The sequence below is a fragment of the Oreochromis aureus genome, linkage group 9 (assembly GCF_013358895.1).
Source record: "Oreochromis aureus strain Israel breed Guangdong linkage group 9, ZZ_aureus, whole genome shotgun sequence".
Classification (NCBI taxonomy): domain Eukaryota; kingdom Metazoa; phylum Chordata; class Actinopteri; order Cichliformes; family Cichlidae; genus Oreochromis; species Oreochromis aureus.
Window position 1 is genome coordinate 16,402,056 of NC_052950.1, and position 13,488 is coordinate 16,415,543.

General features: G+C 40.4%; 1 protein-coding gene across 3 annotated transcripts in view; it reads left to right on the plus strand.

The window, feature by feature from the left end:
- The window catches only part of rttn (rotatin), a 33,636-nt gene that overhangs the window by 4,974 nt on the left and 15,174 nt on the right, over nt 1–13,488 (plus strand). For 2 of the 3 annotated variants that reach the window (XM_039617361.1, XM_031750019.2), the window contains exons 10-27: nt 131–246; nt 1,149–1,316; nt 1,399–1,611; nt 2,637–2,749; nt 2,854–2,980; nt 3,316–3,441; nt 3,688–3,804; nt 4,362–4,501; nt 5,124–5,295; nt 5,380–5,479; nt 7,417–7,502; nt 8,043–8,160; nt 8,745–8,841; nt 8,933–8,998; nt 9,139–9,330; nt 10,183–10,425; nt 11,791–11,947; nt 13,000–13,166. In XM_039617361.1, the coding sequence (XP_039473295.1) occupies nt 131–246; nt 1,149–1,316; nt 1,399–1,611; nt 2,637–2,749; nt 2,854–2,980; nt 3,316–3,441; nt 3,688–3,804; nt 4,362–4,501; nt 5,124–5,295; nt 5,380–5,479; nt 7,417–7,502; nt 8,043–8,160; nt 8,745–8,841; nt 8,933–8,998; nt 9,139–9,330; nt 10,183–10,425; nt 11,791–11,947; nt 13,000–13,166 (2,518 nt within the window). The remainder of the gene's footprint in view (nt 1–130; nt 247–1,148; nt 1,317–1,398; nt 1,612–2,636; nt 2,750–2,853; nt 2,981–3,315; nt 3,442–3,687; nt 3,805–4,361; nt 4,502–5,123; nt 5,296–5,379; nt 5,480–7,416; nt 7,503–8,042; nt 8,161–8,744; nt 8,842–8,932; nt 8,999–9,138; nt 9,331–10,182; nt 10,426–11,790; nt 11,948–12,999; nt 13,167–13,488) is intronic. The other variant, XM_039617362.1, reaches the window with a different exon arrangement.

Below are 13,488 nucleotides of genomic sequence, written 5' to 3' on the forward strand. Positions count from 1 at the left end.
TTGTTTTTGAGCTTAAGATTCCCTCACCTGTTTCTCTACATTGACTGGATTCTCTCCATTGTTATTTGATCACGTCAAAACATTTCTTCCACTCTTGCTTTGTTTTCTCTCTCACTCTGCTGTTTCTCAGAAGGTTTGCATGCTTTCCATCGCGTTCTGGAGCTGCTGTGTGACGCTGTCCTCCTGCTTGGGGACAGCGTTTGTGAGCTGGTCTGGGACGATCGCAGCCTGGCGGGGATGGAGCTGGCAAGTCAACACAACTCATGACAGCCTCTTATGTAGATGAATAGACACTTCAGTGAAAAGGGGAACTGACTTGGCCACCAGACAATTTGCCACAGACACACAGGCATACGGTACTCAACTGTCAAGGAGAACTGCGGGCACGTGATTGAGCGTTATGTGTTATATAAAGGTTACAGAGGCTTTCTGCTGGTTATAAAGCGCTTCTTGCATACATGCAAACTTCCCATCTGTACCCTTGGGTTTATCCCAGCACAGAATTGCAGGGCTAGTAAATGTCTTCATTTATTACGTGCATAAAGTCCCCACAATAGATTGTGTTAAACAGGTGTATTTTTTTTTACCATGCAGAATCATTTGTTATCTTGCATGGCTGTTTTAAAGGGTATGTTCCTCTGCAGGGGGATTTACACACTTGTCAAGTCCAGGCCCCTGTGGCCCTCTGCTGTTTAATACATGCCCAGAGCCTTGCAGCCTGAGAACTATTTTGTCATCTTTATGTGGAGAGCAGCTTTTGTGTGCCAAACCTCTAGGTTTTTCCTGTGGGAATGGATCAAACTGTTCATGCCCGCCTCAGCCATGCAGAGGGCATGTACTGCCCCCTGCTGGTGTTCATCTTCCATTGAACAATTTTTACACCCAGAACAAAGTGGCTGAGAATAGATTGTTCCAATTTATTCATACAGAGATAGGGTGGATCTGTATCTCGTCCCAAAATAACCCTGAAATCTGATTACATTCAATTCCTAACCCCTGGAACGAACAATTTTTCTCTTGGCTCGCAGCCAGAAGCTGTGTCTTGACTGTGTGTGAGCATTCATACAGTGCGAGTACATGTGCACGTAATGGTGCGTTTGTGTGGCAGTGTGTGCGTTTGTCTACATTTTTGCTTGTTTTTATTTTAGAAAGAGAAGCTGCAAACCTGCATGGAGCTACTGGGGGATATACTGAGCTATCACCACAGCTGTTCAGTGGATACTCCCAACAATTCTCAGGTTCACCATAGAATAGCCTACATAGGCTCTGCGATATTTACTATTAAACTCCTACAGACCATCCTCCCACCCGAGAAGGTGTGTGCTTGTGTGACAGAATCACTTTGATTCAGTTACTGTTTTCCATTTGAAAGTTAATCATTCTATGAACATCACACAGGCTAGTGACAATCTCCCAGAAAACACTGCAACAGCTCTTTTCCACTTATGCTTGGACACATCATTGGGAAGTTTGTTACCCAGCATGCAAGAGACAGCAGTGGCCTACTTGGAGCAGGTGAACTCGGACAGCCATGAAATCTACAGGAGGGTGACCCGAGCTGCCCTCTGGATGGAATCCACTTGCAACTTTCTCAGGGAAGCACAAGCGGAGGTATAATCACCATGTCATACATCAAATACAAATACTAGGCATCCTTTATACATATATATATGGATACACTATACACTGATCAGGCATAACAATATGACAACTGACAGGTGACGTGAGTAAAAGTGATTATCTCAAAGTTGATGTATTAGAAGCAGGAAAAATGGGCAAGCGTAGGGATTTGAGTTTAAGGATCAAATTGTGATGGTTAGACAACACGTCAGAGCATCTCCAAAACGGCAGCTATATATCTCTGTGTCCAGTCTGCAGTGGTCAGTGTCTATCAAAAGTGGTCCAACGAGGAATAGTGCTGAACCAGGGACAAGGTCATGGGTGGCTCATTGATGCACGTGGGGAGCAAAGGCTGGAGCAATTGAAGAAGATCACCTGGTTTGATGAATCACACTTTCTTTCCCGTCACGTGGCTGGCCAGGTGCATCTCAGGATGTACCTGCGAAACACCTGGCACCAGAATGCACTATGGGAAGAAGGCAAGCTGATGGAGGCAGTGTCATGCTTTGGGCAGAATACTGCTACGAAAACCTCGGGTCCTGGCAACCATGTGGAAGTCACTTTGAAATGCACCACCTACCTAAGGTCCAGACAACGTATAGCCTTTCGTGAAAACGGTTTTTCCCAATATTCCCATTGGCCTCTTTCTGCAGGATGGTGCGCCCTGTCACAAAACAAAAACGGTTCGGGAATAGTTTTAGAAACACAACATCTTTGAGGTGTTGACTTGGCCTTAAAATTGTGCAGATGCAAATCAAACCTTTGTGGGATGTGCCAGACAAAGATCTGATCCATGGAAGTGAATCAGACCTGGTGCCTGATTCCACGACACACCTTCAGAGGTCTAGCGGAGTCCATGCCTCAATGGGTCAGAGCCGTTTTAGCAGCAAAATGGGGACCAACACAATGTCATAATGTTATGCCTGATCAGTGTATATGACTATAATGAAGTCTTTTCAGACAGTATATCATCACTACTTGACTGTTAATTAAACATTGTATTTTTTTTTCTCAAGGGGGAGAAGAATTGGCTGGAGTTACTGGAGCTGGCAGACCAAGCCATAGATGGCCTTCCATTTCACCAGCACTTGCCTATCATCAAAGAATGTGTTCACATTTGCTCTTATCTGTAAGACATCAGATCTAAAGTCAGTCATAGTAATGACATTTTTTTTTTTTTTTTTTTTTTTTTTTACCAAGTTAGTTAAAAGTCATTTGATTGTTTTCCTTTAGGTGGAAGTTTGATCAGCCCAGTCCCCTCCTCCAAACGGAGAGCCAGAAACTCCTCCTCAAGCTGCTGGCCCATCCTTTACTGCCCGTCAAGACAGAAACATATGAATGCACTTTAAACCTGGTCAAGGTTGGAGCAAGCCATCTTATATAGACAGTCATTGTTTGGATGAGTGCGGAGGGTCATGGTTAAAATATATGAGTGTGATATAGCCTTAATGTGAGCCTGTTTAGTGGGGCACCCATATGTAAATAAGTGGGATGAAGATGGATGAGTCACGGCTCTTTGACAGGCCACTATAAAAAACCCACTTGACATTTGAAATCAGTCTTTCTTTTCCTTTTGCCAATTACTGGCTAGAGTGAGTGGCTACATTTAAAGTGAATTGAAACTCTTATATGCGAGCACAAGTGAGAATAGTGATAATTTATGATGTGCTCTGGTGTGATTGCATATACCCCTAGGACTGCCTTGGCATCCAGAATGCGACACGACAGGAACCAGAGGCATGTGCTGGAGTTAGCTTCCTTCTCCACCACAGGGTGCTCTATGAAATAAGCACCTTTGGACTCCAAGATTCGGCACAAAAGGTAAATGTACTACTTATGCCTTTCAAGTTTTAGACCTTTGAGAGAGCTCATTCTGATAATGGAGTACAGTCACTCACAGGTAATCATGAGATTAAAAGCAGAGGGGTTTGTGGGGTTTTTTTGGACATTACATGCTAAACCGGTGTAATAATTTAGACATTTCAAAGTTGTCACATGGAGTACTTGTTAGTAGACGTTTTATCAGCAACGCCTTTGTGAACTCAGCACTTTACCTGTGATCTATAGGTGAATGCTCTTGCCAAGGATATCCTGCTATTCCTGCTCAAGGGACGATTGATGATGACAGCATCAGCCTGGGACAGATTCAGTGAGGCACTTTACCCGGTCATGCCCATATTACAGGTGTTGTAATCTCTTCAGAGGCTCAGTAGTATTTGCACGGCAGAGCTCATAAAGCGCACATCTCATTTGGAGCTTATTAAACAATATTTATGGAAGGGAAGAATGGGTGTATGTTGCCCACAATTAGAACAGCTATGATCAAAAGTGCAATATTAGCACTCTTGGACCACAAAGACTGTGCATTGAGCTGCCAGTGAGAAAAATTTGGTTATTTTCTCATTTACATATTCTGTTATATTGTTTCCTTTTTGAGTGGAGGGGGAAGAGAAACAAAAACTTTTTATTAATTGTTCAGTTCCAGGCAACAGAAAGCCAGGAAATTCTTCATGAATAAACATGAGGTTTTGACTAGGCTGTCAAGTGTGATTTAATTCAAGAAGGCCATTCAGAGATGGGCCCACCATGTCAACAAGAGACAAAATGAAACCACCCGTAATCAAAGTGATGCATATTTTATTTACTGTTGCACCGCTTTGCTGGAATTCCCCATTGTTTGCTTTATTGTCTGCCAAGGCAGTCCTGAGAATTGTGTGTGTTTGTGTGTCTGTGTGCGGCAGGGTTACGCCAGCACCGAGGAGTCACTGGGAAACTGCGTCCTGCTGATAAGTGACATGTCGGACATGGCAAGAGACAGTGTGTTCCCAAGTACAGCCAAACTAAAGGCGGCACTGCGGCTCCTTTTCACTAAGCAGCCCGCGTGAGTCTCTTCTCTGGGTCTTTCCTTTGTTGCTGTTTCTTGTTGTTTCTCTCTGTACTAGTTTGAGCATTTTGTGCCTGCCCGGAATTGTGTGCATATCAGAAATGTGTGTGTTTGTGCCTGTGATGAGTATACTTGGATGTCTGGCATGTTTCTTTTTTTTTGTTTTCCTTTCGTGGAGTTGTTTGATGATTTTGACGTCGGTTCTCGGGATTATTTGTTAGCCAGACAAACACTCTAGAGTCTGAAAATGTACTCTCCAACACTTGTGGTGGGCATATTAGGCCTCAGTGTTGCTGTCAGGTGCTTGTGCTTGTCATGTCAACCAAATGCTCTTCGAGGCCTGTGTAAAACACTTTCTCATCCGGTCCCAATCTATGAATATTGATAGACATGGAAATCAACACCAGAGAAGCCCTGGTAATTTTTGGCAGCAAGTAATAGAGCCGCCGCCTCCACTGCCAGCTATTTCTTGAGGAGTTGCTGTTTGAAAAAATCAAACTGTAAATGTTTTGTTTTTGTTTGGTTTTTTTTTCTTCATCGCATGAATTAGGTTGTTTTGCAGCGATTATAAGTCCTTAACTACACCTGCTTATATTCTTTCATTATTCATTATTAACAGTGTGAGAATAGCAGCAGTACAGCAATTCCTGCCCCACCTCACTGGAAGCGATGATGCAAATACAGCCCGACCAAAACTGGATCAACAAATGATTGCCTCACTCCCCAACCTCTTCTGCCTTAAAAACCCTTTAGACATCACACTTGATACCAGCAAGAAGTCTGTTCTAAAGGTATAATCCTGCATACATAGCACAAAACAGATGTGTGTACTAATAAAAGTAAGTGCTTACCTATGTGTTTATTTTATGTCTTAGGTGGAATCTGTTGAGAAGCTGTTCAGTATCCTCTACTCAGACATTGTTGATATCACCTTGAAAAGATCAGCTGCAGAACAGCTTTCTGTGGTGCTACAAGGTGAGACATCTATAAAAGCTATATTTATAGTAGTATTATAAACTCACCTTTTGTCTGATTTTAATATTTTTCCAAGTTGAATATTTGTTCTGGCAGGTTAAAACTGGTAAAAGCAACTTCTTAGCCTTCCTTTGGAAGTTGCTCAATATTAGATTAGACTACATATGTAAAACTATATTTTAAGATCCTTCTGGCATTGTCTTTCCCCAAAATTACATATTTAGAAGCTTCTGTTTTTTCAATAATAATCCCTTCATGTCTTAAGTAGCTTAAGATTTGCGCTCTTGGATTTAATCTACATCATAGGTATGTCTTAATCGCAGACCTTTTTAAAACTCAACGCCATAACTTAAACTATAATCTAACGTGCACTACTCTAGGAATGTGAGTTGTGTCAACATGTAGTTACGATGACTTTGATTGACCCGTTCATTACTGTCATTTAATCCTAAGTTACTACTCCAGCAACTTCTTATGCCATCTTTTTTAATCATCTGGAGGAAAACTCCACTGCCGACTAGTGTTTTGGCAGCTAAATTGCAGAGCAACAGAAGAACATATTCTGCACAGAAGTATTAGTCACACATTTAATGCATCGATTTGCCTTATTTGGCATGTGCAGAACTATGTGCAATGTGCTAATATTGCTGCTTCACCATTTGGGTACCTGCTCCAATCCACATCTGTGAGCCCCAAAAACAAGTTTTCTGGCTATACAGTTCAATTCAAATTCAGATTTTATTTCTGTAGCTCTGAATCACAAAAGTCACATCTTGGTGCATTATATTATAAGGTGAAGAGCATTCAATGATATTGAGAAAACCCCAACAATTAGATGAACCAAGAGCAAGCATTTGGTGACAGTGGGAAGGAAAAACTCTCTTTTAAGAGTAAGAAACCTCCGTTAGAACCAGACTCAGGGAGGGTCGGCCATCTGCTACAACTGGATGGGGGTGAGGGAAGAGACAAACTGTGGAAGAGAGCCAAAGATTAATAACTAATAGATTGTTATTAGTTTCCTTCTGTATCATATTATTATTATACAGAAGGAAATGTACTGTCTACATTCAGCTCTTTCAAGGGAGAGAGGGGGAAAAAGCACGGGCTATATGCAGTAATCCACATTATCTCAATAAACTGTCATCGTCAGCTGACCATTTGCACAGAATAAAATGTTATTCTTTGCAAGTTTTACTTACAGTAACTTGGTAAATTGTCATCAGCTCCTCTGCTCCGTGTGTGTCTGTTACACAAACACATGGATTGGAGTTTGGAAGAGACATGCATGGTGTTATTGAGAGCAGATGAGAGCAGCGAAACAGCATCAGAAACTGTCACACTGAGCTGAAATGAAACAAATGCTCATAGAAAAGATGAATCCTCAGCTTATCAAACAGCAAATAATGTTTCGCAAAAGTTAGACAGATTTTGTTCCGTATTGCCAGCTCTCAAAAGTTGGAACTTCCCTGCAAATTGACAGAACTAGTTCCTTAGATTTGTAATGAATAAAACCCTGGTGGTTTTCTAGATACACTGCTATTCCACTGTGAGAATGCTGTGCTTCAGAAAAAAATGCTTTTTATTTTTATTGAAATGATTTTTTCATTGGGAAACACTGACTTTGGTGGCACATCCAGGCCAGTTTTAGAATGTGATAATACAAGAATTTAGAGATGTTAATTTACATCTGGATAATTGATGATTTGAATGTCTTATTAGCTTTGCAAAAACTGCATTCACTAAAATGTTAATCAATTATAAGAGTCTGTGATAAGCAAGACGCCGTGTTAAAACTACAATTTGTAGTAAGGGCACCAGTGTTTGTTGTTTCCCAATACTTTACTGTGTGTGTGTGTGTGTGTGTGTGTGTGTGTGTGTGTGTGTGTGCGCGCGCGTGTTTTGACATATATTGAACCGTTTTCTTTCTTTCCATTTAGACACAGCAATGCATCCAGTATTAAAGAACCTTGGAATAACAGATAAAGTCCTTTCTGTAATTATGGAGTGTGTAAATGGCAACAAGGTAAATAGAAAAAACAGACTGTAGATGCTTACAGTCACTATTATACAGTTACTATTGAAACTCAATAACCCAAATATATAAAGTCACATGTGCTCTCGTTTATGTATATGTCCATGTTTATATGTGTTCATGTGAGTTCATGTGTGGATGCAGGAAAACCACTATACTGATAGAAGGATGAAATGGCCTGTATAAATATTGTCAGACAGGCCCTGGTCAGCAGTGATTTCTGGCCTGTAGTTGATGCAGTCTGCTGATCATTCCCAGGCTTTTAATCAGAAACTGCCGGGGGTAATCGTCCAACATGTCTCGCTACATGGATGTTGAGTAACAGGGCTACAGAGAATGACTTGTATTTGTCCCCAACCTCCCTTGCCTGCAACCTTCACAGTCACAGAATTTAGGTATAGCTTATGCGAACTGACACTAAAGAAATCCTGTGCAGAGGCAGAACAAGACGAGACCGACAGGCAGCGCGTGGCTTTGTTTGTGTTTTCCTTGCAATTAAACACCGAGTGAGTATGTTGCTGTTTTCCCCAGAGGTTTGATTGTCTGCTGGAGCCTTGTGTATGTATCCTGAGAAAGCTGGTGTACGCTGATCCATCTCTGAGGCACAGCCTGGCACAGCGGCACCTCCTGCTCCTCACACTGCTCAGGGGTACATTCACAAGACAACTCATTAAGTAACAGCTACACACATTGTGTCGAGTAGCTTGGGGCCATATTCTCAAGTCATCCACTGATGCATAGCTTTTAACCATGCTGTCACACTGTAGTAAGTAGCATATTAGTATGATGCAACTTGTTGCCACAGAGCTCGGCTCGGCAGCAGTGCACTTTTAACAGCTTAGTCTTAGTAGTAGTTGGTAATATATACAGCAGCTCTAATATTTGTTGCATAAATTTGAGCTAAAATGTAACTCGGTTTATAAATTAAAAGACATTTAATTCAAGTGATTTTATGTATATTTGTGTAATGGTTTTAGTCAGATCTAGACAGAAAATAGAGCTTTATTTAAATGTATTCATGCAAAAGATATGCAGTGTTTTAAACATAACCACAATTTAAATTCAGAGGAGTCTTACATTTAATAAGGAAAGTGTTTGCAAGTTTATTTTTGCAAATAAATTCTTGCAATATAAGCTACTTCACTATTACTTCTGTAATCTTCTTATGGACTCAAGTGATAAAGTTCTGGATGTTATTGTTATGTAAATTGCCTATTTTGGTCTTCATTATAGCATCCTTGATATTGAAGGAGAACAAAAGCGATGGAAGTGAGATTGCTGTCCTGATGAGTTTACTGCTATTTGATGAGATTGCCAGCACTGACTTATGGTGAGCATAATTTTCCTCTCTTTAAATTTCCATTTGTGCATGCATTAATGTTCATCCTTTTAATACTGCAGTGCTCTTTTTCTGTCATCAGGTCTGATAAATCCACCACAGAAGTGAGCGTCACACCGTTCTCCCTGCCATTGGCAGTAACACGCAGGTAAGACCTTCATAAACTTCTGGAGGTCAGCAGCAGTGTTAAATATTGCCTTGTGCTTTGTTGCCACCTTTTTTACTTCCCTGTCATTAAAACACTTTACAAACAATATTCACAGTTTTGTTTCTTAATCTTTCTTCAAGGTACAACGTTCCATTTCAGGCAGCAACTCATCATGCTGTTAGTCCGTACTGCTGCGTACTGGTGCCTTCGTCTGACCTCCAAACTCTTAACCCTGCCCGCCAAGCCCTACAGGTGGCCTGGAACACTGCGTGGCATTCTGGGATAGATAATCTCCTTCAGGAGCTTTGTGGCGTTGCTAGAGATGTCAACGAGTAAGCTCCTTCATATTTCCAACTGTATATGTGCAAATGTTAGGTTTCATGCGTGTTCTTTTTTTGTGTTAAAAAATTAGGATTAAATTAGAGATTGGACACCATGGTAGATTAATGTTTCTGTGCCAAGCAAATGTTTGTTTCCTTACTCTAGCAGACTGCCAAAGAAACTTACCTGAGCTATAATTCTGTGACAGGATTTTTTTTCTTTTTTGAGAAAAGGCTTTGAGTTATAGTTATCACTCTTTTAAAACATTCCCTGTTGTAGAGCATTGCGGTGAAGTTTGAGATTCAGTCTTGCCATCTTGTGTTTCATCTGTCTTCATTTACTTCTAATGTGACCTAATTCAAACAAATGAGAGTGTCTCTCCCAAATTCAACCAGCTTGATTACAGCACAGATGTTTGAAGCACACCATGGATGGATTAGTCCATCTTAAACCGAATTTCACACAAAGCTGTGACTGGGGAAAACAGCACTTGTTTAAGATTGATTAGTCAATAAAATAGAGAGGTGTCTCCTTTGTACTTAGTACTTAGTGTTTATGTGAAGTGTATCAAAGCGATCAGCTTTAGATATTGTTTTTTTGTTACCAAACTCAAAATATAAAAAAAGACAAGAAAAAAACATGGCTACATCTGCTTTAATCAGTTGTAAAAAATTCTCAAAACTTCTGATGAATCATAAATGTCTCATCCCACTGGACTGGTGATCAAATATGACTGTTAATGCAGTCATTAGTGTGATTCTGAGGCTGCTGCTTAAGCAATAAACTTGCCAGCTCATCAGTAGTCATGCGGTTTAATTTGGAATATATACATTTTTAAACCATTAACATTTTATTCCCCTCAGATTCCATCCCGACTTAAAGCTGTCAGAAACACAAGTTCTGTGGCTGAAGGCAGTGCACCTCCCCACTGCGCTGCAGGATTGCATCCAGGCCATCGTCACAGCATCAGGGCACAGTTCTGTGGCCTCTGCTCTCTCCAGGCTCAGCCTCTACCTGTTGATTGACAGGCTGGCATTCCCACACATTCCCACCTACAGATGCAGGGAGACCCTTCACTCTCTCAGCTGGCAGGCTGCAGTGACCAGGTACACTAGATAATTATAATCAAGGATTTATGAACTTTTCACACACTGTTACCAAAACCAGTAAATGTAATCCTGTGTGTAAAATGTAAATAAAGATAGAATTCAAGGATTAAAATTCTGTATAGGCAACATGTCAAATATTGAAAATGAGATGTGAAATGTTTATACTTTTAAAAATGCACTTTATGTTGTGGCACAGGCAAAAACTGAGCACAGACCTGAACAATATATTCAGGTCTGGGAGCAGCGTACGCTTCCATTCAGACAATGTCTTTTTCAACTTGCTTATTTCAGCAAAACAATGCCAAGTGACATTTGTGAATGCATTATAACAGCATGACTCTGTAGTAAGAGTGCTAATTTGACTTGCCTGCAGCTCAGACTTGTCATCCATTCAACACATTTGGCACATTATGAAACCGAAAATATGACAAAGAAAACCCTGAAATGTTGGGCTGCTCAAATCCTAAGAATGCAAGAATGGAAAAACATTGTGCTCTCAGAACTACAGCAACTGGTGTCCTCAATTCCTAAACACCTACAGAGTGTTGTTGAAAGAAATGGTGATGCAACACAGATATAAGCTTAGTCGAATGAGTGGGTGACATCAAATTCAAAATAAACATTGTGTAAATGCTTTTGGAACTATTCTCCCTTAATTTAGGATCTGAATAATCTGGAAGGATTGCATTGTGTTTATTTACATTTACACAGGGTCCCAGGTTTTTTGGAAATGGGTATTTTACAAAACTGAGTGACGCATAGACACTCATCTGCCACTTTATTAGGTACACGTGTTCATCTGCTTATGAACGCAATTATCTAATCAGCCAATCACATGATGGCAATCCAGTGCATTTAGTCACGTAGATATGGCTGAAGTGTTCAGGTTGCTGGTGGTGTAATAGTGTAAAGCATTATTTTTTTTTCTTGGCATACTACCGGTCACTTAGTACCAGCTGAGCATAATTTAAAGACCAAAGCCTACCTGAGGGTCATTGCTGGTGAGGCCAACAAATCTACAGTAGCTGTGTAATGGTAGCATGTCAGTATGGACCGAAATCTCTGAGGAATGTTTCCAGCACCTTGATAAATCTGTGCCAAGAGGAAGAAGAAGGAGAATTAAGGTAGGTCTAAAGACAAAAGGAGGATGCAACAAGGTACTAAAAAAGTGATGAATGAAATGTAATACTTCAGTAACAATGAAGACATTTTGGAATAAGTACACTCAATAATGCAACAATACACTCAGATATGTCAGTTATTTCTCTGATCTGATCAGTGTTATTCAATCAATGTTATTATCCTTCTCAACCATGTTTTTCTTCTAATGTTGTCTCTTTCTCTTCCTCTTCCTCCCTGCAGGTTTCTCCAGGTGCACCCAGCCTGTGTTGAGGATGAAAGGTTGCTGGTGGGCATCATTGCATTTTTGAACGCCTACTTCACGCGGATTCACACCGAATTTGTGGCCGACTCAGAGGACAAGGACCTGCGCTGGATGCTGGAGCTGCTTCTCAACCAGGTACACATCATTTACACTTAGACATGTGTGAAAGAAAAACCTCACTTTAAAAAAATCATTATAGTTTCATTTTATTTAGCAGGAGCTATGCTGTTTAGCATGGTTCAAACACAGGCAGCTACACAGAGTTTGTAGCAATTACTAATGTCGAGCCATTTTCCTTAGTTAGGCAGTTTTTTGGCACAGCGTGTACACATTATGTTTAGTTATGGATTCATTGAGCACTCTGGTTTCCCATTAAACTAGTGGCCATCTTATCCATACATACCTTACTCATCTTATTTATGTGTCACACCGTAGCTCACCTTGTTAGTACCATTAAAATATGTGTGTATGTGTTTCCATTAGCTGGTAATCTGGTTAGACGCAGAAAGCTATAAATATGCAATCAAAGCATGGATAAATCACTCACACACAAACACACACACACCGTCGCACAACCATATTACTCTTTCATAACTGAAAATAGTTTCGTAGCTTTCTACCTCAGGCCTGTGGCAGAGATTATTTCCTTAAAACAAAGTCACATTCATATTTTTTTTTATACCTTAGCAGAAGAATCATCTCACTGTTTCAGTGAAGAGAGCTGCTTTTAGGATTTAATCAGTTTCACCTTGGCTTTCTCATTAATGTGTGTGTAAACAATAATTCCTCCCCTGGCAGCTAACGAAGACTCACACTGAATGCCTGGTAGGGGTGAGCAGTGCTGCTCTGACTTTTTCTGTAATTACTGAGCTGTTTCAGGAACATCTGTCACTTCATAGACTTGGATTAACTACCCACTCTGTGTGCACTGCTCAGTATGAAATTCTGCTGTTTGGCATTGCAGAGCAGGGTTTTTAGGTAGAGAAGGAGGTGGTTGCTTACATACACTTCTCACCCTTCTCTCCATAATACTCCATACTCCATAAGTCAGTTTTTCTTTTCTCCCTTCAGTTTAAAACCTCTATAACTAAAGTAAATACACTCAACACTACTAGCTAGGAATGCACAAATTATGGGGGTGAATTTAAAATAATTACATACAATTCAACAGTATCTGTATCTTCCAGGATGCTGTCTCTCTACTGAATTTGCTGCTTGGTGTGGAGACCCAGACCTCAACTCAGAGCACAGGGGAGCATCAAGAAGTGAAGAACCATGTGAGCCAAAGACTGCAGAGAGAGCTCACCCACTTCTTTAACACCTTACTCCGATGCCTATCACTTACCACTGACAGGTAGGTTTTCACACAGACACACTTGTGGCTTCCTTTGGTGAAGTCACATGTGACATCCAGTGGTTCTTTTTTTAGATTAAATAATTTTAACTTTTAAGTAAAACACAACTTTGTAATTACATTGGACAGATTAGAGGTTTTTTTTTTTTTCTTTTTACATTATAATGTGATGCGTATCATTGAGATTTATCTGCTTCTAACATATCAAATACTTTCTTCCTCTACAGCTGAGGTATTGATTGCCTTACCAAAACATTCACCCATATTTTATACAAAATACCTTGTTGTAATGCTAAGTATAAATAATTCAGTCTTTATCACT